The 27,418-nt window shown below is 40.3% G+C and overlaps 1 protein-coding gene across 1 annotated transcript in view; it reads right to left on the bottom strand.

Annotated features, from left to right (window-relative positions):
- Positions 1–1,031: 1,031 nt before the first annotated feature.
- Positions 1,032–27,418, bottom strand: part of AEBP2 (AE binding protein 2) — a 136,768-nt gene continuing 110,381 nt past the window's right edge. Inside the window, exon 10 of the mRNA XM_057491931.1 lies at positions 1,032–3,318. Coding sequence (XP_057347914.1) covers positions 3,039–3,318 — 280 coding nt within the window. The 3' untranslated portion in view covers positions 1,032–3,038. The remainder of the gene's footprint in view (positions 3,319–27,418) is intronic.

Here is a 27,418-nt window from a genome sequence, read left to right as displayed (position 1 = left end):
AAGCAAAAATAATCAAATGGGATGATATCAAACTAAAAAAGCAAAGGAAAACATTAACAAAATGAAAAGTTGACCTACCAAAAGGGAGCAAATATTTGCAAATCACATATCTGATAAGGGGTTAATACCCAAAATTTATAAAGAACTTATACAACTCAAGAGCAAAAAAAAAGTTTTTAATTTTTTTAAAAGATTTCATTTAAATCTTTTCAGAGGATCTAAATAGATATGTTTCCAAAGGAGACATCCAGATGGCCAACAGGTACATGAAAAGATCTTTGACCTGATAATCCCTAATTATCAGGGAAATGCAAATCAAAGCACACCGAGACAGCACCTCACACATGCTAGAATGGCTATTATCAAAAAGATAAGAAATAATAAGCATTGGCAAGAATGTGGAGAAGGGAATCCTTGTGCACTGTTGGTGAGAATGTAGATCGGTGCAGCCACTGTGGAAAACAGTGAGGTTCCTCAAAAAAATTAAAAAGTGAACTATCATATGATCCAGCAATTCCACTTCTGGGTATTTATCCAAAAGAAACAAAAACACAAACTTAAAAATATATATATACTACCATGTTCACTGCAGCATTATTTACAATACTTAAGACATGGAAGCAGCCTAAGTGCCCATCTATGGATGAATGGATAAAGAAGTAGTCGTATGTGTGTGCATATACACACAAAGGTATGTTATTCAGCCATTAAAAAAGAAGAAATCTTTCCACTTGCAACAATATGGAGGGACCTTAAGGGTATTATGCTAAGTGAAATAAGTCAGACAGAAAAAATAAAATATCTCACTTATGTGTGGAATCTTTAAGAAAAAATACAGATACAAAGAAGAGATTGTGGGGAAGGGGGGACAAAATGGGTGAAGGTGGTCAAAAGGAACAAACCTCCAGTTATAAAATAAACAAGTCCTGATGCTGCAATGTAAAGCATGGTGACCGCAGTTAATAATATTGCATTGTATATATGTGTATAGGTAGATAGAGATATATAAAGTTATAAAGATATATAAAGAGATATATTAAGAGAGTAAAGCTTAAAAGTTCTCCTCACAAGAAAAAAAATTTGAACTATGTGTAGTGATGGATGTTAGACTTACTGGGATGATTTTGCTGCACACATACCAAATTATTTTGTACACCTCAAACTAATATGCCAATTATATCTCAAGAATGATAAATATTTTGTCCCTTTTAAAAAATTAAAACATGTTTAATTTTTTGTTAAAATAACTTCCTCAAAGGAAACAATACCAGATTCAAAGAGTCTTCTTTATTAGCCCAATTTCAATTCTAACACAAGTAACTGGGTCTAAGATTTTTCTATTCTTTGCCAAATTCCTGAGGATGTAAAAAAATCACTTTTAGAAATTATGTAGAGCAAATTATAAATAAAATCGTATTGCTCTTATCTCTACCCCATTTTTGCTGAATACTTGTAAGAGAGTTTAATTCTTTGGACCACACTTCAAGTTCTGTAACTAAAAAGACCCTCCATATTTGTATTATAAACTAACTGAGACATGGCATTCAATCCAGACTTGCAGCAGCAAATCTTTATCCATATTGAAAACCAGATGGAGAAATTGGCTATTTTATAGTATCCAACAAGTCTTCTTTTGGTGTTCATATGCCTAAAGTAAAAACCCACAGCCTGCTGTATGCCCCTAGTGAAGAGATGCTTAGAAATCAGATTTTTCCAGATTTTTCCCTTGTTTCCCTTCTAAAATATTCTTAAAACATTAACCAGCTTGATAGTACCCCAAATAAGCAAACACAGGGAAATCCCTTCCAAGTGTAGCTTTGCACCTATGCCATAGGTAATTTCATTTTACCACCTTGTATAGTCACAAATGTTTAACTACATAGTTTGTACACAAATTGGAAAAAAAGATCAATGAACTGCCCTCCTGTATAACTTATTGCTCAGGAGATGGTCATCATAAAAGATTTGGCAACTAACCCTTACTGTCCGGAAAGCCCTACATATGGTTCATCTCCTGCTCGTGTGCCCTAAATCAGAACCTTAAAGAGAAGTAGGGAGGGACGCTCAACTTAATGTTCTCATTACAGAAGACAAACGGTAAAACAGATGGTAGGATATAAAGCAATTCCAGCTCTTTATCACTTTGGTTCTTCCAGAATTAAACACTTAGACCACAATGATTTTAAAATATATCCATGAAAAAGGCAGGAAAATCATAAAAGGCATGCAAATTTTCATGGAATGCAAGCCACAGTCAAGGGGATGGGATTCATCTGGGCCTCAGTAAAATCAAAGAGTGTGGAGATTGATCTTTTTATACAAAATTAACATGTGACCCAAAGATCTCTGGTGCTTTCTGGTACTCAAATGGAAACTGTTGTAGCAAGATATTTTTTTAAGGCTGATGAACCCTCATCTGTCTGACAATCTTAAATTCATGCCATATACTTGGCCAATTTTTTTAATGCTCCTTTTGATAGGAAGAGTCAAGAACAGCTGTAGGTTAAGCAGACTTTAACACCACCCTCAGATTCAATTGCACTGTGAAATTTCACTGTGAAATACAGTCTGCAATCCCTCTGCAGAAAAACATGAACCAGTCCTTGTCTAGAGACTCAATAGGGTAGTGAAAAAGACAGTGGAGAAGGAGGAGAGAATGAATGGGAAAGGCAGAAGAGCAAAGAAAAACTTGGATGTTGGGTGCCTAAATCATTGCTGTGAATGAGCCTGTAGCATATTTATGGAAAGAACAGAAATACACTATAAATACAAACTGTACCAACCTGACACTCCTACACAATTACTGCTGCAACATAATTAATGTGGTCTTAAAATTATTTCTTTCCTAAAGCAAGAGCAACATCAAGTGATTACAAAAGTGAACTGACTTCAAATAAAATGGAAAATTATGCTACAATCTTAAGAACCATGAAAGTCAAACATAATAACAATGGCAAATATAAGGCTAGGGTAAAGTTTGTTCAGATTTGCTTGCAATCCACTATGAAATTTTGGGGTTTCTTAAGCTTAAGAGTTCCTCAGGAGGAACACAAACCCACTGCATATTTATCCACATAGGCTGCTCCATGACACCCCTGTGGCACTTGGAAGGACAAGAATAATTGTACAAATGTGAAGCTCATGTTGCTTGTTGTGCAACAATTAATAAAGTGCTTTGTCTCTGACCCAAGAAGTTCATGTCTTCTGCCAGCATCTGTGAAACCACGGCAGGCTAACTTGTTAGCTGACAAGTAGGGCAGAATCTCAGACCCTTTGCACTTCTTGTGATAAATGTAGTTTTCCCATTTGTCATTTATTCTGGAAAAGAAATGAAGATGGTTAAACAAGAGCTGAAATATTGTCAGTTTCAGAAAAATACAAACCCCAAGACTATTGTTTTGGATACAACACAAAAGCAAATACAATCCTTAAAAAAAAGAGCACTGTGTAGTGTATATTGGGGTGCACTGCCCAGATTCCCCCTTCAACTCCAAGGCAGTCATTCTCCCAGTTGCCAGAACACTTAGCTATAACACGTTCTAAGAATTGCCTCAGCAGAAGGAATCTGCCTCACCTAATGTTGCTTTCTCCCCAAGGGCAGCCTGCATTCAGTGATGGGTACAAAGGCTTGAGCTGTGCTTCAAGACACCACCAAATGGCCATCTTAGATCCACAGCCCCCTTAGGGATCACCAAGGCCACTGTTAAAACTCTATCATAGTTGAACTCCTCCCTCTGCCTGCGGCTGCTTCCTTCACTTCTATACAAGTTTTATTTATGAGAAAATCATCCAACATACCTCCTGCATGGAAATCTTAGAGTCCCAGAGTTGGTTCTCAGGATGCTGACCTGAGATGGGTAAAGCACTTGCTTTTGAATATCCACAGGATTCTCACCAACACTACTACGCAAGACCCAGTAGAGTCCTCTGCTATTTACAACTGTCTCACTATCACATATGCTCAAATTCCAGGCCAATCCACTAACAATCAAATATTCAGCATTAGGAATTTTTCACTGAGGCCACCAAAGGGCATATACTCACTTGAGATCAGTCTCTTCGAAGACTTCCTGGATGGAGATGGAAATCACAGGATATTAAGTAAAGGCATCAAGACAGATTAAGTAAAGATTTTGCATGAGTTTACATCTCTTGAGCTGTGTGCATTTCCTAATATGATGGTCTAAGAGAACAAATTAAAAGATATTGGGGTACTGGCACCAGCAAATACAGAACAATTATCTGACCCACACAGCCAGAATAAACAGCCAATAATAGTAGGCCTTCCTCTCATTTTGTTTCCCGTTACATTAAAGATTTTTTTTTAATAGAAGCAAAGTTCCTTTGCCTGAAAGATCTGAATGCCGGGACCTTGATGACTTAAATTAAAATAATCAATTATGTGGGTGTTTTTAAAAATTCCAAAACCTTGTGCATGGGACCCAAAGGGCATCTTGAAAGGAGTATAGAAAACCGTTCTTTGTCAATGTTTATTTACTGAAGAATTCTGCTTTGACAAAACAGGAATTGGGTTTCTACCTTTCTACTAACAGCTAACAGAGCTGGAAAATCAAAAGGCGCTTGAGTAATTTTTTTTCCCTTAAAAAGCAAAAGTAAAAGCACCAACTCTTCAACCTCAGAACAGAAAAATCTGCTTACTATCAAAAACAAAAGTTCACTCAAAGGTAAATTAGAGTCAATTGCCGGTCTTTTCAGGCAAAAGAAAGAACAAATGCATAAGTCACTGGCCTTGTTACAGCACAGTGTTTATAAAACATTTAATGCAGTGTTTCCTTGCCAATTAAGAGTGAGTATAGGATTTACCTTTCAGCTTTAATATCTTTGCCTGACTTTACACTAGTAATATGAGCCAAAGGGATTAAGGAAACCATTGAATACATATTTCTGCAAAACTGTCTTCACTAGAACTTATCTTCAGGGTAAAAGAAAATGAGATTAGGGCCATGAAGCGGGAATAGGCTGGATTTCCTTGAGATATAATTGGTGCAACTTGAAATGTATTTGTGTTTCTAATATCAAAGACTGATTATTCGGCCATCCCAGAGATTCTCTGAGCTACCTAAGATCCTTTAATAAAGCCCTTTCTATTATAACTAGCAAGAGCTGATTCAAACAGAACAATAAGCCACAGAGTAACTGGTGCCAAAAAGTTTGCAGTCAACAGACCCTCAAAGAAATCGGAATCTTCGATGGATTTTCTTCCTGGGTTGGGTTTGAAGGCAGTTAAATCCCATGACTTCTAAAGGACTAGTAGTCCATGTTACAGAGAGCAAAAGTGCTCCTTACAGGACCACCATTAGTAACCTGGAGTGTAGCACCTACTGTTAGCAAGACCGCAAGATCTCCTCTCAGGAGAGCTTAAGGAAGAAAAGGCCAAGCTCAATATTTAAAATTCTTGGCTCAAGGTGTAATCATCAAATAAAGGCATCTAGGACTACCCTAAATAGTTACCTACGCCTTGCAGTTGCTTGGCTGACATCACTGGAGGTCAGACACACAGGGTGACCTTAATTTGCACAACTGCAAGGTAGGTTGATTTCATAGGCCTTCCCTTCAGTACAAGTTAGGGAACTGACTGAGAAAGAATGAGGCCCTAAGAGCCATTCCCCTGGTACCCCCAAACCTTCAAAACCATGAATCCCTTTGCCAAATGAAGGAGTTCCCTCTACCACTAAGTTAAACCTGTTCCAGACTTCCTACAGGATGCTTGATTGTAAAACACCTCACCTAAGGTAGTCACTTCTCAACAGGACCTTCTCCCCATGTCCCAGTCTCCACTGCTTCTACACCTAAAACTAGAGATATATTCCAGCATATCTCTGAGCTAAATTACAAAGTCAAACCAAGAGTATACAACAAGAAGTATTACAAGTGGTTAATTTCTACTTACCAGATATCTGGAGAATAAATGGGTAAGTGAATTACAATTTTTAGATTTACTAAAGTTATGAAGATAGAAACAAATGCCAAAAATGCTGGACCCAATATACTAGTTCTTGGTAACCTGGGTCACTTCCAACATCTTTCTTAGTTGCTTAACTCAAATCTGGACTCAATGGTGACCTGTGCTATATGAGGCTGAGATACCAGATTATATGATGTAGTAGGGGAAAAAAAAAATACAAAGATGTAGAGAGGCGACAATAATAAACTGAAATTGCCATACACAACTTACTTTTCTATCCACAATTATGTCTCCCAAGAAGGCCCAAGGTCTTTACCATAGCACTGAAAAATATTTAAATGTTGAGGTCTTTGAAAAGCACCATAAAGGTTGAATTCTGCGGACAAGATAAGTGGGATAGCTGCCTTTTCAATACGTCTCATTATTTCAATATGGTTATGGAATCCCAAATGGAAGAGACCAACAGAGTCGATCACAAGAGGCAGGATAGGCTTGCTAACCATTAATAAGCAGGAAGACCAGAGGAGACAAGAACTTAACTTGCTTAATGGAGTTTACTCCCAAAACCACTTTGTTAATGAGAGGTCATCAACGTCTGTGTAACTCTGACTAAAATGTACATATCTAGGTAAACAAGGTCAAAACATCTCCTGGGTGACAACAGCTTTGGGATTCGAACACTGAGATCAATGTGAAGGAGTCAGTTGTCCTGAATATGGGAGACAATACAAATGATCATTTCACCAAAGAAGGTAAAGGCCAAGCTGACCTGCTATGTCTATTGACCCAGAACTGGGTTAGGGTTTTATCAAATACTTTCTAAAATTATCATTATTATCAATTATCTCTAGAATGATCCTGAGGGGAAAGTTTGATTCAGAAGTCTCAGAAAGACCTAAAAACATACCCAAATCTTCCTTAATTTACCTGTGGGGTACCACTCAAGTCAGAAACTGTTACTCCAGAAGGGGCCTGTTAATTTCAAAATAATTGTAAACAGTCTCAAAAATGACAAAGGAAAAGACTATTTGATACCAAAACCCATGGGCTACAGATAAAGCTATACTCAAAGCCAAAATTATACCATTATGCCTTATACTTGTGAACACTGAAAATAAGCACTAACTGTAAGAATTTAAAATGTAACTTAAAAAAATACCAAACTAAAGGAGGGAATTACTAGAGATAAAATTTTTATCAGAAAGCAGTAACAACAAAGAATATATAAAACCAAAAGCTGTTTCTCTGCAAATTTTTTTTCTGCAATTATTTTTCACAATACATAAACCCCTGGCAAACCTGATTAATCAAAAAAGAGAGAAAGCAAAACGATGTAGCTTTAAGATAAAAAGGTGATAACCACTCTGGGCGGAAGATGGCGGCGTGAGTAGAGCAGCGGAAATCTCCTCCCAAAACAACATATATCTATGAAAATATAACAAAGACAACCCTTCCTAGAATAAAGACCAGAGGACACAGGACAATATCCAGACCACATCCGCACCTGAGAGAACCCAGCGCCTCGCGAAGGGGGTGAGATACAAGCCCCGGCCCCGCGGGAGCCGAGCGCCCCTCCCCCCAGCTCCCGGCGGGAGAAGAGCAGGCAGAGCGGGAGGGAGACGGAGCCCAGGGCTGCCGAACACCCAGCCCCAGCCATCCGGGCCAGAGTGCAGGGCGCTCGATACTAGGAAAACAGGGCAGCAAGAACAGTGAGCAGGCACTGGAGGCTGGGCGACAGAGGACATAAGAAAAGCGCGCGACCATTTTTTTTTTGCTTTTTTGCTGTTTTGTTTTGGCGAGCGCTTTTTGGAAGTCTTAAAGGGATAGGGACCACAATACTAGGGAAACAGGGCAGAAAGACCGGTGAACAGAGGCCTGAGGCTGGCACCGGAGAATAAAGAAAAACGAACAACCACCTTTTTTTTTTTTAATTAAAAACTTTTTTTTTTTTTAATTAAAACATTTTTTTTTCTTTTTTATTTTTGGTGGGCGTTGTTTTGTTTTGGCGGGTGCTTTTTGGAAGTCTTAAAGGGGCAGGGCGGGTCACTTAATCCAGAGGTAGGGAATCTGGGATCTCTGGGCACCCTAACCCCTGGGCTGCAGGGAGCAGGGAGGCCCCTTACGGAGATAAATAGCCTCCCAGCAGCTCCTGCTCCAACGCGACTCCACCATTTTGGAGTAGCTGCCCGAGCCAGGCCACGCCCACAGCAACAGCGGAGATTAACTCCATAGCAGCCGGGCAGGAAGCAGAAGCCCTGTCTGCGCGCAGCTGCGCAGCACAAGCCACTAGAGGTCGCTGTTCTCCCAGGAGAGGAGGGCCACAAACTAACAAGAAGGGAAGTTCTTCCAACCATCACTCGTCCCAGCTCTGCAAACTATTCCTAATACCATGAAAAGGCAAAGCTACAGGCAGACAAAGATCACAGAGACAACACCAGAGAAGGAGACAGACCTAACCAGTCTTCCTGACAAAGAATTCAAAATAAGAATCATAAACATGCTGACAGAGATGCAGAGAAATACGCAAGAACAATGGGATGAAGTCCGGAAAGAGATCACAGATGCCAGAAAGGAGATCGCAGAAATGAAACAAACTCTGGAAGGGTTTATAAGCAGAATGGATAGAATGCAAGAGGCCATTGATGGAATTGAAATCAGAGAACAGGAACGCATAGAAGCTGACATAGAGAGAGACAAAAGGATCTCCAGGAATGAAACAATATTAAGAGAACTGTGTGACCAATCCAAAAGGAACAATATCCGTATTATAGGGGTCCCAGAAGAAGAAGAGAGAGGAAAAGAGATGGAAAGTATCTTAGAAGAAATAATTGCTGAAAACGTCCCCACACTGGGAGAGGAAGTAATCGAACAGACCACGGAAATACACAGAACCCCCAACAGAAAGGATCCAAGAAGGGCAACACCAAGACACATAATAATTAAAATGGCAAAGATCAAGGACAAGGAAAGAGTGTTAAAGGCAGCTAGAGAGAAAAAGGTCACCTATAAAGGGAAAACCATCAGGCTAACGTCAGATTTCTCAACAGAAACCCTACAGGCCAGAAGAGAATGGCATGATATATTTAATACAATGAAACAGAAGGGCCTTGAACCAAGGATACTGTATCCAGCACGACTATCATTCAAATATGACGGTGGGATTAAACAATTCCCAGACAAACAAAAGCTGAGGGAATTTGCTTTCCACAAACCACCTCTACAGGACATCTTACAGGGACTGCTCTAGATGGGAGCACTCCTAGAAAGAGCACAGCACAAAACACCCAACATATGAAGAATCGAGGAGGAGGAACAAGAAGGGAGAGAAGAAAAGAATCTCCAGACAGTGTATATAACAGCTCAATAAGCGAGCTAAGTTAGGCAGTAAGATACTAAAGAGGCTAACCTTGAACCTTTGGTAACCACGAATTTAAAGCCTGCAATGGCAATAAGTACATATCTTTCAATAGTCACCCTAAATGTTAATGGGTTGAATGCACCAATCAAAAGACACAGAGTAACAGAAAGGATAAAAAAGCAAGACCCACCTATATGCTGCTTCCAAGAAACTCACCTCAAACCCAAAGACATGTACAGACTAAAAGTCAAGGGATGGAAAAACATATTTCAAGCAAACAACAGTGAGAAGAAAGCAGGGGTTGCAGTACTAATATCAGACAAAATAGACTTCAAAACAAAGAAAGTAACAAGAGATAAAGAAGGACACTACATAATGATAAAGGGCTCAGTCCAACAAGAGGATATAACCATTCTAAATATATATGCACCCAACACAGGAGCACCAGCATATGTGAAACAAATACTAACAGAACTAAAGTGGGATATAGACTGCAATGCATTCATTCTAGGAGACTTCAACACACCACTCACCCCAAAGGATAGATCCACTGGGCAGAAAATAAGTAAGGACACGGAAGCACTGAACAACACAGTAGAGCAGATGGACCTAATAGACATCTATAGAACTCTACATCTAAAAGCAACGGGATATACATTCTTCTCAAGTGCACATGGAACATTCTCCAGAATAGACCACATACTAGGCCACAAAAAGAGCCTCAGAAAATTACAAAAGATTGAAATCCTACCAACCAACTTTTCAGACCACAAAGGCATAAAACTAGAAATAAACTGTACAAAGAAAGTAAAGAGGCTCACAAACACATGGAGGCTTAACAACACGCTCCTAAATAATCAATGGATCAATGACCAAATCAAAATGGAGATCCAGCAATATATGGAAACAAATGACAACAACAACACTAAGCCCCAACTTCTGTGGGACACAGCAAAAGCAGTCTTAAGAGGAAAGTATATAGCAATCCAAGCATATTTAAAAAAGGAAGAGCAATCCCAAATGAAAGGTCTAATGTCACAATTATCAAAATTGGAAAAAGAAGAACAGATGAGGCCTAAGGTCAGCAGAAGGAGGGACATAATAAAGATCAGAGAAGAAATAAATAAAATTGAGAAGAATAAAACAATAGCAAAAATCAATGAAACCAAGAGCTGGTTCTTCGAGAAAATAAACAAAATAGATAAGCCTCTAGCCAGACTTACTAAGAAGAAAAGAGAGTCAACACAAATCAACAGTATCAGAAACGAGAAAGGAAAAATCACGATGGACCCCATGGAAACGCAAAGAATTATTGGAGAATACTATGAAAACCTATATGCTAACAAGCTGGGAAACCTAGGAGAAATGGACAACTTCCTAGAAAAATAGAACCTTCCAAGATTGACCCAGGAAGAAACAGGAAATCTAAACAGACCAATTACCAGCAACGAAATTGAAGCGGTAATCAAAAAACTACCAAAGAAATAAACCCCCGGGCCAGATGGATTTACCTCGGAATTTTATCAGACATATAGGGAAGACATAATACCCATTCTCCTTAAAGTTTTCCAAAAAATAGAGGAGGAGGGGATACTCCCAAACTCATTCTATGAAGCTAACATCACCCTAATACCAAAACCAGGCAAAGACCCCACCAAAAAAGAAAACTACAGACCAATATCCCTGATGAACATAGATGCAAAAATACTCAACAAAATATTAGCAAACCGAATTCAAAAATACATCAAAAGGATCATACACCATGACCAAGTGGGATTCATCCCAGGGATGCAAGGATGGTACAACATTCGAAAGTCCATCAACATCATCCACCACATCAACAAAAAGAAAGACAAAAACCACATGATCATCTCCATAGATGCTGAAAAAGCATTTGACAAAGTTCAACATCCATTCATGTTAAAAACTCTCAGCAAAATGGGAATAGAGGGCAAGTACCTCAACATAATAAAGGCCATCTATGATAAACCCACAGCCAACATTATATTGAACAGCGAGAAGCTGAAAGCTTTTCCTCTGAGATCGGGAACTAGACAGGGATGCCCACTCTCTCCACTGTTATTTAACATAGTACTGGAGGTCCTAGCCACGGCAATCAGACAAAATAAAGAAATACAAGGAATCCAGATTGGTAAAGAAGAAGTTAAACTGTCACTATTTGCAGATGACATGATACTATACATAAAAAACCCTAAAGACTCCACCCCAAAACTACTAGAACTGATATCGGAATACAGCAAAGTTGCAGGATACAAAATCAACACACAGAAATCTGTGGCTTTCCTATATACTAACAATGAACCAACAGAAAGAGAAATCAGGAAAACAACTCCATTCACAATTGCATCAAAAAAAATAAAATACCTAGGAATAAACCTAACCAAAGAAGTGAAAGACTTATACTCTGAAAACTACAAGTCACTCTTAAGAGAAATTAAAGGGGACACTAACAGATGGAAACTCATCCCATGCTCGTGGCTAGGAAGAATTAATATCGTCAAAATGGCCATCCTGCCCAAAACAATATACAGATTTGATGCAATCCCTATGAAACTACCAGCAACATTCTTCAATGAACTGGAACAAATAATTCAAAAATTCATATGGAAACAACAAAGACCCCGAATAGCCAAAGCAATCCTGAGAAAGAAGAATAAAGTAGGGGGGATCTCACTCCACAACTTCAAGCTCTACTATAAAGCCATAGTAATCAAGACAATTTGGTACTGGCACAAGAGCAGAGCCACAGACCAATGGAACAGACTAGAGAATCCAGACATTAACCCAGACATATATGGTCAATTAATATTTGATAAAGGAGCCATGGACATACAATGGCGAAATGACAGTCTCTTCAACAGGTGGTGCTGGCAAAACTGGACAGCTACATGTAGGAGAATGAAACTGGACCATTGTCTAACCCCATATACAAAAGTAAACTCAAAATGGATCAAAGACCTGAATGTAAGCCATGAAACCATTAAACTCTTGGAAGAAAACATAGGCAAAAACCTCTTAGACATAAACATGAGTGACCTCTTCTTGAACATATCTCCCCGGGCAAGGAAAACAACAGCAAAAATGAGTAAGTGGGACTATATTAAGCTGAAAAGCTTCTGTACAGCAAAAGACACCATCAATAGAAGAAGAAGGATCCCTACAGTATGGGAGAATATATTTGAAAATGACACATCCGATAAAGGCTTGACGTCCAGAATATATAAGGAGCTCACACACCTCAACAAACAAAAAACAAATAACCCAATTAAAAAATGGGCAGAGGAACTGAACAGACAGTTCTCCAAAAAAGAAATACAGATGACCAACAGACACATGAAAAGATGCTCCACATCGCTAATTATCAGAGAAATGCAAATTAAAACTACAATGAGGTATCACCTCACACCAGTAAGGATGGCTGCCATCCAAAAGACAAACAACAACAAATGTTGGCGAGGCTGTGGAGAAAGGGGAACCCTCCTACACTGCTGGTGGGAATGTAAGTTAGTTCAACCATTGTGGAAAGCAGTATGGAGGTACATAAAAATGCTCAAAACAGACTTACCATTTGACCCAGGAATTGCACTCCTAGGAATTTACCCTAAGAACGCAGCAATCAAGTTTGAGAAAGACAGATGCACCCCTATGTTTATTGCAGCACTATTTACAATAGCCAAGAATTGGAAGCAACCTAAATGTCCATCAATAGATGAATGGATAAAGAAGATGTGGTACATATACACAATGGAATACTACTCAGCCATAAGAAAAGGGCAAATCCAATCATTTGCAGCAACATGGATGGAGCTGGAGGGTATTATGCTCAGTGAAACAAGCCAAGCGGAGAAAGAGAAATACCAAATGATTTCACTTATCTGTGGAATATAAGAACAAAGGAAAAACTGAAGGAACAAAACAGCAGCAGAATCACAGAACTCAAGAATGGACTAGCAGGTACCAAAGGGAAAGGGACTGGGGAGGATGGGTGGGTAGGGAGGGATAACGGGGGGAGAAGTAGGGGGGTATTAAGATTAACATACATGGGGGGGTAGGAGAAAAGGGAGGGCTGTACAACACAGAGAAGGCAAGTAGTGATTCTACAACATTTTGCTATGCTGATGGACAGTGACTGTAAAGGGGTTTATAGGGGAGACCTGGCATAGGGGAGAGCCTAGTAAACATAATAGTCGTCATGTAAGTGTAGATTAGTGATACCCAAAACAAAGCAAAAAAAAAAAAAAAAAGGGCAGTTCCTGTGTGGTAACCTCCAATGAGTTCTACACAAGGGTATAAAGGGCATATAAAAGTGTAGGCAAAGGGTCTGTTTGTGTTTATACAGAGTATCAAAGCCTAATTGGGCTACCCCGAAAATGAACTAAGATACGATATGAAAAAGTACTTCCAACATCTGCACTCTCTGGAAGACTCATGCCAGATGATGATCATCAAAAAACCCCAACAAAGATCCACGCACTGCTACAGCTGTAGATGCACTCATCCCACCAGCTCCTGGACTTGCCATGGGAATGAGGAAGGAGATATCTAAGCTGGCCTGGGCATACAGTAAAACAACAAATTTGACTGGATCTATACTGTTGGAACTCAACCAAGAATTTGGAGAAGTGCAAATTGTAGCGCTCCAAACTCTTACAACTACAGACTATTTACTGTTAAAAGAACATATGGCATGTGAACAGTCCCCAGGAATGGGTTGTTTTAATTTGTCTGATTTCTCTCAGACTGTTCAAGTTCAGTTGGACAATATCCAACATATCATAGATAAGTTTTCACAAATGCCTAAGGTGCCTTAATGGTTTTCTTGGTTTCACTGGAGATGGCTGGTAATTTCAGATATGCTTTGGTTATGTAACTATACTCCTATTATGTTAATGTGTGTGCGCAATTTAAGTAGTAGCTTAAAACCTATATATGCTGAAGTTACTCTACAAGAAGATATGTCAAAGAAATAATCAATCTTCCCATGTTTTCTTCCATCTGCTACTTCTATAGCTTTTCTTCTTCCTTCCTAATTACAACCCTTAAATAGAATTCGTGCCTCATATCAAATTTACCGAGTATCATAACTCCTCCAAGTGGTAAAGATACCTCAAGACAAATGCTGGGCATAGAAGCCACAGGGCATAAATATGCAAAGAAGTAAAAAGCTAACCATTTCAAACAATAAGGCTTCTCTCTCACTTACCAACTTAACATTTCCCTGTATGGCCCCGGAAGATGACTGGTTAGCCAGAGACGGGTAAGATTCCTCAAGGGAGGAACAACCTAAGACAGGCACAGTCGCAGGGGGGCCATCAGGTGAGAAATTGGGGATCAACAGAGGTGAGGCTTAGAACCTCACCCCCCATGTTCTGAGAGAAATCTTCTGCATACGTGGATGTTTTATTGCCCTTGTCTAGCTTGGATTAACACATAGTCTACAGGCACACACCTGATCATCTACATTTGCTCTCTTACAACACTAAACTATGCTTTCTACCTTTATCTTGTCTCTACCTACCACTTCAGCATTTTATTAAAAATAATAATAATAAAGAGAGAAATGTGGTATCCACATATAAATCAAGTATAAAAACCAAATGAGTATTCATATTTGAACTGACTGTTTATAGTTCATAATGCATGAGCAAAACCGAAAGTTTCTGTGATGACTGCCCTTGTACTGTTCACCATGTAACTTATTAATTATGTAAGAATTTGTTCTCCATGTAAGAACTTGTTTGTTATGCCTCAGAAGATTGGAGACTGACGAAAATTAGGCTTGGGGTGGATTAATGAATGTGCATTGAGCATTGACTCCCCTATACAGAATTTTATTGTCGTTAACAACCATTTGATCAATAAATATGAGAGATGCCCTCACAAAAAAAAAAAAAAAAGGACAGACTTCCAATGGTAAAATAAATAAGTAACCGGGATGTAATGTATAGCATAAGGAATATAGTCAAGATATTGTAACAGCTTGGTAGGGTGATAGCTGGAACCTAGAATTATGTATATAAATGTTCTACCACTGTGTTGTACACTTGAAAGTAATGTAATGTAATACTGTGCGTCAACTACCCTTCAATAAAAAATAATTATTTAAAAAAAAAAAAAAAAGGTGATAACCACAAATATTTTTTGTTTTTAATTGTGATAAAACCACAGGCTTTTTAAAGCGATTTGAAAATCATAAAAGGATATACATGCAAATTTATGGAAACCGTTGCAGACCCATTGCAGATTCTCAAGACCTCGCCTGCCTCCTGGACCACCCAGGACCTCAGTTCGCCCAGCCGCACTGCTGTGGCCACCCGGCTTCACCTGCAGACATCTCTGCTTGTCCTGTTCTCTCCTGAGGCAAGTGCCAGGTTCTGGTGACACGTCCTCCCTCACGCTTTCCCCTCGTGCCAGGAGCCACAGAAGCTCTGGCCCCCTCAGCACAGCTCACTCAGATCCCTGTAGGCTCTGATTCCTAGTATCACTTCTGGAATCCAACAGACCCCAAAAAAATTGGCATTCCATGGGGGTGGGATCTGGAGCAGCAGAGAGGCCAGGTGGTGCAATATGGAAGGGTGGGCAGGCAGTGAGCTCCCTGGGGGGGCAAACATTGACCGATGAGAGAAATGAGATGGGAGGGCGCACACCGATAAATCCATCTGCCTTCCTCCCTCCAGCAAACTGTTCCAACACATATTTTCTGTACAGCCTGCCTGGAGACGTCCTGTCTGAATGAGTGGCATAACCTTCACCCTTCAGAAAGCAGTGGGCAGCTTGGTAACGTTAACCTTCAGTTGCTTTCAGTCCTGCCCTGTCTCCCTTTTCCCTCCTTTCACTGTCTCGGGATTGCACTCCCAACAAAACGTGAGCACTCAAGCCTTTCTTCCGCCTCTGCTTTCTAGGAAGGCCAAGCTGGACAGCGGTAAATTTGACAGTTTAGAGAAAATGACTGATTTTGTACCAAAATATAAATTAGTATATTTGACCAAATAGGAGATAAAAAGCTTGAACAGATTAATAGTCATGGAAGACACTGGAAAACAAAGTAACGGTCTACCATTTCTAAAAAGACACCAGGCCCAGATAATACAAATGCTGCATTAAATCTAACTTTTAAAGTACAAATAATTCCTAGTTTACCTATTCTCAACCAAAGAATTCATTTTATTTTGTGCATTACCATGTTCTTATTAACATAATATAATAAAGATAGTTCAAAAAGAGAACACTGTAAGCAAATTCCATTTATGAATAAGGATGCAAACACTTTTAAATGATATCAAATAAGTTATGGCAGTGCATTAAAAGAACAACTCATCATAACCAATTTATAAAGCAAGTCACGTCAATGTCAAACATGTATAATGGAATTCAATAATTTTCTCAGTATGACATAAGGCTCTTCAAGATCATTCTCTTTCTCCCTCTCTTCCTCTATACACACACACATATACACACACACAACTATGACCATATAAATAAAACATTGAAGATGCATCTGGTTTCTTCCCAGAACCTCTTTTAGGCTTCCTTGTTCTTTTCTTTTTCCTCATTCCTCATCCACTGACCCCCAGAGCACCTTTGGGGTGAGTAGGCCTAGCCCATGGTGTATTCCATCCCTCATGAAGAACCACTGGGGAATATTCCACACAGAGCTACCCTCGCGCCTGTACCCCAGCACCTACCGGGAACTCTCTCCTCCTCAGATAACCTATTACCAGCTTCTTTCTCCCAGGCCCACCTTTCTAATCTACCCTCTTCAGAAAAGGAAGAGCATACCCCCCATTGCAGTTCCCTTGGCCTTGCCTACATGAGCGTGCTAGAACATCAGGGCCCAAAAATACAAATAATCAGAAAAATGTGGTAATGTGCACTTCTGTAGGAAGCGGCAATATCCACGTGGTATTTTGTTTTCCGGTTCTGTTGGTCTGTAGGAGACAAATTATCTGGAACAAGAGAATGGCCACAAACTCAAAAATGACAATCTACCATAACCTATTAGATAGAAATATTCACCACACAATGGAGCTCTGTTTCTCCTCTGATTCTTGATATAACAAATTGTTAATGGCACAGGCTCTGGAGAGAGATGGATATAAACCCCAAGTTCAGCTCTGCATTTTCCTTTGTATATATACCCTTGGGCAATTTGTTAGCCACTCTGAGTTTTAATTTTCCACATTTAATTTACCTTAGTTACTCTCATCTGTGAAACAAGGGAACTAGTACATACCTTGTAAGCTTATTACAATAATTAAATGAGAAAAATAAGATGCTCAGCACAGTGGCTAGCATATACTGTGTGCAGTAAGTGTCAGCTGTTTCAATATCTCCCCTAAAGTCCATGCTAGTAGATATTGCCACAGGTTTCCCAATTCTCACATCTGTTCAGGTAACTAACCTTGTTTAATGTACTCTTTCAGATCATTAGTATTTCTAACTAATATTGGTGGGAAAAAGGCTTTTTTTTTTTTACAAAACATAGTTTTTTACCTGTATCTTCTGCTAATTTGCTTCGCCTCTAATGGCCTTCCCCCACTTTCCCCATGATTCTCAGCCACACTGCTGGGCTTAGTCCTTCGTAGGAAAGCAGCATCTGAGCGTCTGCTTCCTCACGTGAGCGGCTTTCAGTGTAATACGGGACCAGATGTCATGAGGGGGGCATCTCCTGCATGGGTCCTCGGGAAAATGAAACTTAAGGCCTAAGAAATGAATTACCTGAAAATGCCTGATTTACAGAAAACCAAAAACTTACCCTTCAACCAGTGAATATCCACCAATAACCTCTCCCAATCCTCAAGCCAGTGAACCCGCTGCTTGGACTCTAGCTCATCTCCCCCTTCTCGGTCGGCACTCCTTGCCCATAAACACAGCCGGTCCCAAACCGGCCACAGACTTAGCCGCAGCTTGCTGCGGTTTGCCCACCCCAAACTGCAGTTTCTCTGCTATTCCCAAATAAACTCAATTCCTGGTAATCAAGCTGGCCTCAGTTTACCTCTTTATTAAGGCAGACACCCAGTTGAGGAGAATTTCTGCTCATCATTTTCCATGCAGGAGTGACAAGGAAAGACGAATACTTAGGTGAGTGGCAGACAGTGATGCAGCCTGTCACCATGTCGGGCACCAGCTACGCTGGGTAGAGTGTCCATGCCACTCTGGCTGACTGGGTGATCGTAGGCAGGCCACTTTTGCTCTCTGAGCTTCGTTTTTCTTATCCAAAAATCGGGATAATGCCTATTTCACAGAGCTGGTAAAGAACAAATAAGACAATGAGGCTATAAATCTCATGCTTGGGGAAGAAATTACCCCTGAGCTGGAAAACTCCTTCTCCACAAAATTTCAATTTTCCCTGTGTTCTCCTGAATACTTTCTTTCATACTGATATATGGAAGCCATTAAACAATCCCTGAGAGAAAGGCTGAGAACCTCTGGTTGTGGGCATGCAGTCTCAGGCACAAGGACTTGTCTATTTGCTGCACGTTCAAGCCTTCCTAACGGTTTAGTAATAATACCTCTGATCTTCTGCAGTTTCTTCACTGCATCAATTCTCCTTTTTGAATGAAAGTCCAAATTCCTAATTCCTAACATGCACGCTTAGAAATGAACACCAGAGAAAATGTCACAAAGCATGTGAAAAGATTTCATATGTTCTTGATGAATATAGTCTACTACTGATATTTTTTCATTCTTTACAAAAGCAATTTCGAGTGTCAGTGGCCCAGACTCCAGGATATAAGCCAACTAGCTGATCTACTGGAGAAACAACAGAAGAATGTATGAGAAATTCTGTTTATATATTTTTGCCTCATTCTTTGAAATTTCTATTTTTGTGTATAGCATTAATAACTTATTAGTGTAGTATGTATGAAGCAAAAACGTTTGGAAGCCATTACGAATTTACAGTGCACTCAGAAATCCTAAGTGTTTTGCTTCTTAAAATAAGTTACCATAAAGAAAACAACCTACAGTGTCAAGAGAATTTCAAATATAAGAAACGGATCATTCCACACACTTGGGCAGTAAGTGTCCTTCAGGACTGAAATCATGGTTTTCTTGACCAGTAACAGTGGCCGGGATTCTCTATCAAGAGTCCTTCATGGAGAAAAATGAAGACAAATTTGTTGGATTCTCCAAGCCACGTGACAGAGAAATGCTGGTGAAACTATGTAACACTCAGGGTTTTCTGTGAGGAGAATAGTCCTCTTGCAGATAAGCAGAATCACTTGACGAAAAGGTCCAAGGTCACATTACTAAGAAATAGTAGCGTTGTACCTTCAGGCTTCATCTTCTCATTCCCAAGTCTGTTATTGTTTCAATTTATGGTCCAGCTGCATCTTACTGGGTATATGAAAACTGCATGACAGCTGGGGGGCAATGTGGCACGGAGCTAATGTGGCTTACTGGGGGGAGTGTCAGTAAACTAGGAGGCTTCAGAAGCTTGAGTTTTAGTTCTGCTGCCAATACTTACTGCATGAGTGACCTTAGAAAATTATTTCAAATCTCTCCAAACATCAATTCCCTCATTTTATAAAGAAGACACAGTAACCCTTGCCATGCCTACCTCAAGGGATTGTCAGGATGCACGGACAGAAAGTGTGTCAACATTACCTTACAAATTATAAAGAATTTACAAAAGTCGGGCTCAGTTTTTACACATTGACAGTCAGAGGTTGCCTTGGGCAGCCATGGTGCCAACGCAGTCCTGGATATGTCCCACCCATACAGCGGCAGGCACTGATAATCCGGGAATTTGAGACACCATGTGATGTGGAAGCTATAGAACCCTGCAGCTTAGTTGACTTCCAGTTGCAAAACAGTGAATCTCTATTCAAATTCAGCTTAAGGTTCATCCAAGTAAACAATTAAATAAAGGAAAGGGGAGAGCCTATACCCATCTGCAGTCATGGAAGGCAAATTGTATGCTCTGAAATTGGAGGGAAAATAAGGATGAAAAATGTTCAGTTTTGGTATTCTGGGAGAGGCAATGGTGCACTCAATTCAAAAAGGAAAATAAATGCTCCTGGTCCAAAATCATCATCTTCAGGAAAGAAAAATCAGAGCCACATTGCTTCTTCTAGCCAAGCTCAGACACTATCACTAAGCCTTCTTTGTGGGGCGCCAGTGTAACAAAAGAACTAAAAGAACATTAAGAGCTGATACTTTCCTTAGAATCACTTAATTCTATAATATGCAGATGGAATTTTTATTTTAATAGCCATGCAGAGAGTAATACTTCTAAACTTTCCCCTGGCCATTTGTGCAGCTCAGAGTTTGCTACTCAGAGGAGTGAAAAAATATGACTAGTAAGGCTGACAGTCAAAAAAAGGAAAACTTTCGCCATCACTCCTCTCTCACTACCTTTTTATTGCTCATGTGCCTGGGCCTCAAGGGTTCAAAGGCCAAGGAATTAATTAGAAATGTCTGTTCTGGTAGAAACATCACGGCCATTGCTGTGGTTAGTGATTTCTTTTTAACACAATTTTGAAAAGCTGAATTATCACCAAGCGGTGAAATGCTCTCTCTTGGTAGATTCCTCCTCATTATTCTTAAAAGTTAACTACAATTGCAGAGAGGGTTTGACGCTATTTTCCCATTACGTTGAGCAGGTAAATGACCCAAAGGAGCTCTTAATACGTCTGGAAGTCCTGCCAAGCCATTCCTTCCAAACCCGAGACCACACACTAAGATGGATATTGAGATTTCTTGGTTTCAAGACTAAGAGAACTGATAAATAAGCCAAGCAAAGTAAGATGAGGTGACCACTTTTAGGCCAGTTTCTTGCCAAAAATGCTTTCAGAATACAATCGCCATAAAGTCATTTAATGCTCCCCAGCAGTGACCTGGCATTTCTTACGAGAAGGAAACCACTTCAGATTAACCACTAGGCGGAGAAGCAATGGCAGTCCAAGGGATCGATAAGCATAAAGAGAAAGTCGATGACAACGAACACAGTGACTCAGGAAACCAGCCAAATTAGAATCTTAATGAAGTGTTCCGGGAAAAAAAAAGTCTATCATTAGATTCAGTATCTTCAGAGTCAATAAGACTGGAACAAACCAAGCATTCAAGAATAACCAAATAAATAGGATAGAAAATTTAGACATCTGCAAAATTACCCAAGGATTACTTTTTGTCTAGAAATGTAATTTTCAATCTTTAGCCTTAAGGGCTTGAGAAAGCTGCTCATAGTCTCAAAGAGGAGCATAAATAACAAAATGCAGGCATCTGACACAGACCACAGTTGGCAAGGCCTACCGAGCAGGACATCAAGGTCCATTGCTTTGAATGGCTCTCAGCACAGCAACACATGCTTCTAGAATTCAAATACATGTCAGCGACGTTAAAATATCCAAAATTTGGGAAACATGCATAGGAGTACCTCAAAAACACATTTCCAGCTCTCAAGTTACTGAAATAAGTAAAGCTGGAAAAAACATATAAAGCAACAAAATATATGCTTTCCAGGCCTCATTATCAGACAATAAAACAGAGAATGCCCATAAAGTTTTTGTTCTTGGTCAGAATTAAATCACACAGGAATTTGTGGGGTTTTTTCTTTTACAAAACTAACTTGCATACCTTTTCTAAAGTGTGTTATTTGGTCCCACGTGTGCTACTAACTTTTATTGTTCTTTTAGATGATAAACCACTGTCTCCTCCCTCCTTGAGGTCTAACGCTGCCCATTCAAGTCACTGCGAACATGGGATACATGAAAAAATCCAGAACTCCAAACTAAGGCCATCCTAAGAGGAAAGTAAATGGGAACAATAAAGCAAGGATAAAACTTCTCACTTGAATAGTAGTGGGAAGAGGTTTTATTGTATCCATAGGAATTTACCCTAAGAATGCAGCAGCCCAATTTGAAAAGGACAGATGCACCCCTATGTTTATCGCAGCACTATTTACAATAGCCAAGAATTGGAAGCAACCTAAGTGTCCATCAGTAGATGAATGGATAAAGAAGAGGTGGTACATATACACTATGGAATATTATTCAGCCATAGAAGAAAACAAATCCTACCATTTGCAACAACATGGATGGAGCTAGAGGGTATTATGCTCAGTGAAATAAGCCACGGGAAGAAAGACAAGTACCAAATGATTTCATTCATCTGTGGAGTATAAGAACAAAGAAAAACTGAAGGAACAAAATGGCAGCAGAATCACAGAACCCAAGAATGGACTAACAGTTACCAAAGGGAAAGGGACTGGGGAGGATGGGTGGGTAGGGAGGGATAACGGGGGGGAAAAGAAAGGGGGCCTTACGATTAGCATGTATAATGTGGGGGGGGCACGGGGAGGGCTGTACAACACAGAGAATACAAATAGGGATTCTGCAGCATCTTGCTAGGTTGATGGACAGTGACTGTAGTGGGGTTTGTAGGGGGGACTTGGTGAAGGGGGGAGCCTAGTAAACATAATGTTCTGCATGTAATTGTAGATTAATGGTAAAATAAAAAAATAAAAAAGGTATCCTGTGCCATATGGAATTTTAGACATAATTTTAAGAGCAACCACTGAAGTCTGCATTCTAATGACACCTACATTTTAACCTATCCTCTATCCCTCTACCTGGGGATATTCACTGAATCCTCATAACCCCTAAGGTAGATACTATCATTTACATTTTTACAGATGATGGAATTGAGGCAGCTGGCTTACAAAACACACAGCTAGGAACCAGTGGAGTTGGAATTTGAACCCAGGCCATTGGTTCTAGAACACATACCCTAACTCCTGTCCGAGGCTATCTCTTAAAAGAAAGCAAGCCAACAAACAAAAAATGCAAGATGCTAAGTGGCCTCTTAATCCCTGACCTACTTGCCATTTATTATTTGGGAAATTTTCCCAACCCTTCCAGTGTAGTCTCATGAAAAGACGCACAAAACAGAGCACATGACCAGAACAAAGCCTCCCAATGGCAACAGCCAATAAAAATGGGTTGAATGAATGAATGAATGAACTACTGGGTCCCTCTGCTTTCCCACGGCCATCTGCTACCATTAGATTATTCTCAGTGAGCAGGCCTCACGTCCCTGTTGTTCTCCCTGCTCTGAACACAAGGTTTCTACGGGTTTCCTTCTATTTGTACCACTTGCTGTAGTGAACCTAGAGGCCACTTGGCACTCGTCTGTCCTCATTTTGCTCTCCTCTGAGTCCGTCTGCTCTTCTGAGGCTGCGTTCCCTGCAGACTCTCCAGTGAAGCCACACGGGCTTCTGCTTTTTACAGTTCTGGCAAAATACATCAGGCATATAAGAATACAACAAATACCACTCAGCTAAAGAAATAAAAAACAAAATTGCCTGCTTAAATTGAAGCTCCTGGGAAATTTAAGGCTTTTCTCTTTTCTCTTCCCTGAAGTAACTATCGTTATATTGGGGTACATTTTATACTCTTATATGAATCTAGGAACAATGTATCATTCTATATGACTTTAAACTTTACAGAAGTGATATCACATCATATATGTGCTATTCCCACAGCATTATGAGTTATTTGAATCATAACGATTTAAGAAGAAAAAAGAAAACAACAAGAGAATGTGGTCCCCACTACACAGGTCAAAAAGTACATCACTACTACATGGAAGACCTCCCATCCCATTCTCCTCCTGTATCCCCAGAGGTGGCCACTACCCTGACTTTTGCATTACTCCTGCTTTTTTTAAATTAGTTGCTACCACTTAGGTGTGTATCCCTAAAGCAAACAGTACTGCATTTCTGCCTGCTTATCTTATATTATGTTTGTATATATTCTTTGGTGATTTGCTCCCTCCACTCATATTGGAGATTCGTGAGAGCACACGGATGTCAGAAATTCTCCACACTGGTTCGCACAGCAGTACCCCTTCATTTTCACTGTGGTAGACTACTACGTTGTGTGGAATTCCACAAATGATCCACTCTCCTACTGATGGGATTTTATCTTGCTGTTGTCTGCACTGTTGCTTTTACCTGTCTTTTTGTTATATAAGTAAATACTCCTGAGCATGCCCACAGTATACATATGAAAGGATCACTCCACTACCGTTCTGTTAACTCAGGTTTTCTGGGGGACTAACTGTAGTCACTTCTGCACTTTCTCACTTTAGATTTAAGCACAGTCAGTTCAGGATTTTTCGGATTCTTTCATCAGGGGTGGGGAATGTAGTCCAGGTAGCTTGATGAGGAATCCTAATTCTGAATGGCAGGAAGGCTTCTTCTGGTCCACGGTCACACTCTGCCTTCCGCAGGCACCCTCTGGGATCTCTCTCTTCCTGCTTTTGTCATTTCTGTATTGCTTTGGTTTGCGTTTTGGCCATTTTCTTCAGTGGCATCCTCTGAGAGATGTCATAGATGCCACTCTCAGGGGCAAAAAAAGCTCCAGATGCCTTCCTGCACTCTTGTGCCATGAACAATTGGAGCACTGCCTTCAGCCCCCTATTCCCAGATTCACATTAGCCCAGGACCTTTTCCACAAGTCTTTCTGTCTCCCCTGACTTCATCAGGAAGAAGGATTTGGAGTCTCTCTGGCTGCATGGAATACACACCAGGCACTGGGAACACAAACAACAGAATTATGTACAAAGTCTGCGGCTGCAATGAGATTTCAGTCTGCTCTGATGGTCTGTGTTAATTAGCTTAACTCCTGAGATTTCATGGAAAGCAAAGGAAAACTATTCCCTCTGGTGGAATAAACCACTGAGATATCCCAAAGGCTCGTTCTCAATACCAGACAGGTGCACTGCCAACACGGTAGCCACTAGCCGGAAGTGGAGATTGAAATTTAAATTGTAAATAACTGAAATCAATTTGACCTTCAGTTCCTCAGTTATACTAGCCACATTTCACTTACTCAATAGCTACACGTGGTCAGTGGCTACCCTGCTGACAACACAGACATAGAACAGTTCCATCATCACAGGAAATTCTATGGCACAGCGCTGCCGCCGAGGATGCTTGCACCCGACGGAGCCCAGGGGGGCAATCTAGAGGAAGGCAGTAGAGTTCCAACTAGTAGGACCGCTGATGTGGGCCCTAGGCATCCAGAGTGACAGCCAGAGTAACCTGGCTCCCCTCAGCACCTGGGAGAACCTAGACCAGACGGGCTCGCACCAGGGGCCACGGGCCGTTTCTGAGAGGCCCTGGGGGCCACTCCTTCCCTTGAGCTGGACGAGGACGCGGGCAGGGCTACTGTCGCTCATCATAGGCCGATGTGATGAGCCGCGACGGATGGGACCATCCTTGTATTTCATGCTGCTGTTCCCCCACATGGCTAATACCTGTTACAATTTGAAGGAAGGAAATTTCTCCACTGGAAAATGCATACTCTTTAATAGCATATTAAATTTAGTAATATTATTAATAATTAATTTAAAATTTTAATGATGTAATATAGGTCATTCACCAAGTCTTAGTCATAGCAACTGAAATTTTTCATGTCTTAAATGTTTATATTCATTTTATTTGCCATTCTCTGCCCCTTGGCATATAGACCTGTCGGTCATTGCATATGGGTATGTTTTAACTGCAAACCTAAACCCCTTTTCCTCTATGCTCCTTCTTTCTAAGCAACTTTATGAAAAGAGCTTTGCAGAGTTCTTGGTTATTCAGCTCAATCTCATATTTCCTTCTCTCACTGCATCAAGCTTGAGCCTGTGAGCCCTCTGGTGTCATTCCTCTCCCCTCCCCTGGCCTCCTCTGTGTAACAGAAGGGCTGAGCCCTGCAGGCCACATTTCCAGGCTCCCCTGAAGCCGGAGGGTCTGAAGTCAGCCAGGAAAGGCATGGGAACGAGACTGGAGATACGCAGGGAAGGGGGACCCAGGGTATTTCTGCCCCTCCCTCTGCCCCATCAGCAGCACTGCCCACTCCTCCCGGGAATGACATTGCTTCCTGCCATTGCTAGTATCAGGGTTGGTTCACCATCTCCTGTCTGACTTACATTACCTATATTACCAATTCCTGCACTGAACTCCCTCTCACTACTCAGGGTAGTTTCTGTGCTCCTGGTAAGACTGTGAACCATAAAATCTGTTAAAGCTCACATAGGAAAGCTGGCAGGTGTTCCCCAGTTATTGCAAAGGGCTCCATCCCTCCCAGGAGGAGATCAGTCTGTCTGTGTAAGCCAGGTTCACAAAATTAAATCTTCCCCCTAAATTGCACACATATATGGGTACGTGTGCTGTATCTTGTTCTGATTTTCTTCATTGTAATCTTCAAAACCAAGAACTACAAAAAACAACAAGGGTTGGCAAGGATGTGGAGTAAAGGAAATTGATATAACCACTGTGGAAAGCAGTATGGAGATTTCTCAGAAAATTTAAAATAGAAATACCACATGACCCAGTAATTCCACTTCTGGGAATTTACCTGAAGAAAACAAAATCACTGAATTGAAAAGACATATGCACCCCTATGTCTATCACAGCATTATTTACAAATAGCCAAGATATGGAAGCAACCTAAGTGTCCATCAGTGGATGAATGGATAAAGAAGATGTGGTACATATACACAGTGGAATATTATTCAGTTATAAAAAAAGAAAGAAATCTTGCCATTTGTAGCAACATGGATGGACCTACAAGGTATTATACTAAGTGCAATAAACCAGGCAGAGAAAAATAAACACCATATGATTTCACTTAATATATGGAATCTAAAAAAGTGAAATAAATGAATAAAACAGAAATAGATTCACAGACACTGAGAAAAGACTGGTGGTTGCCATGGGGTGGAAGCAAGGGTGGGTGAAATAGGTGAAGGGGATAAAGAGACACAAAAAATTCCAATTATAATTTAGTCACAGGGATGCAAGCATAGCATAGAGAATACAGTCAAAAATATTGTCATATCTTTATATTTGACAGATAGTAACTACACTTATTACAGTATTTAATAATGTAGATAACTATCAAATCACTATGTTGTATACCTGAAACCAATATTGTATATCAACTATACATCAATAATTTTTTTAAAAAAAGAACTATCTCACAGACTCCAAGAAAGGACTAGCAGTTACCAAAGGGGAGGGGTGGGAGAGGGGGGGAGGGGGGGAGAAGGCGATTGAGGGGTATTATGATTGGTGCACATGGTGTGCAGGGAGCATGGGGAAGGCAGTACAGCACAGA

The sequence above is a fragment of the Manis pentadactyla genome, chromosome 14 (genome assembly GCF_030020395.1).
Source record: "Manis pentadactyla isolate mManPen7 chromosome 14, mManPen7.hap1, whole genome shotgun sequence".
In the NCBI taxonomy this organism is placed as follows: Eukaryota; Metazoa; Chordata; class Mammalia; order Pholidota; family Manidae; genus Manis; species Manis pentadactyla.
This window is presented reverse-complemented; position numbering and strand designations above follow the sequence as displayed.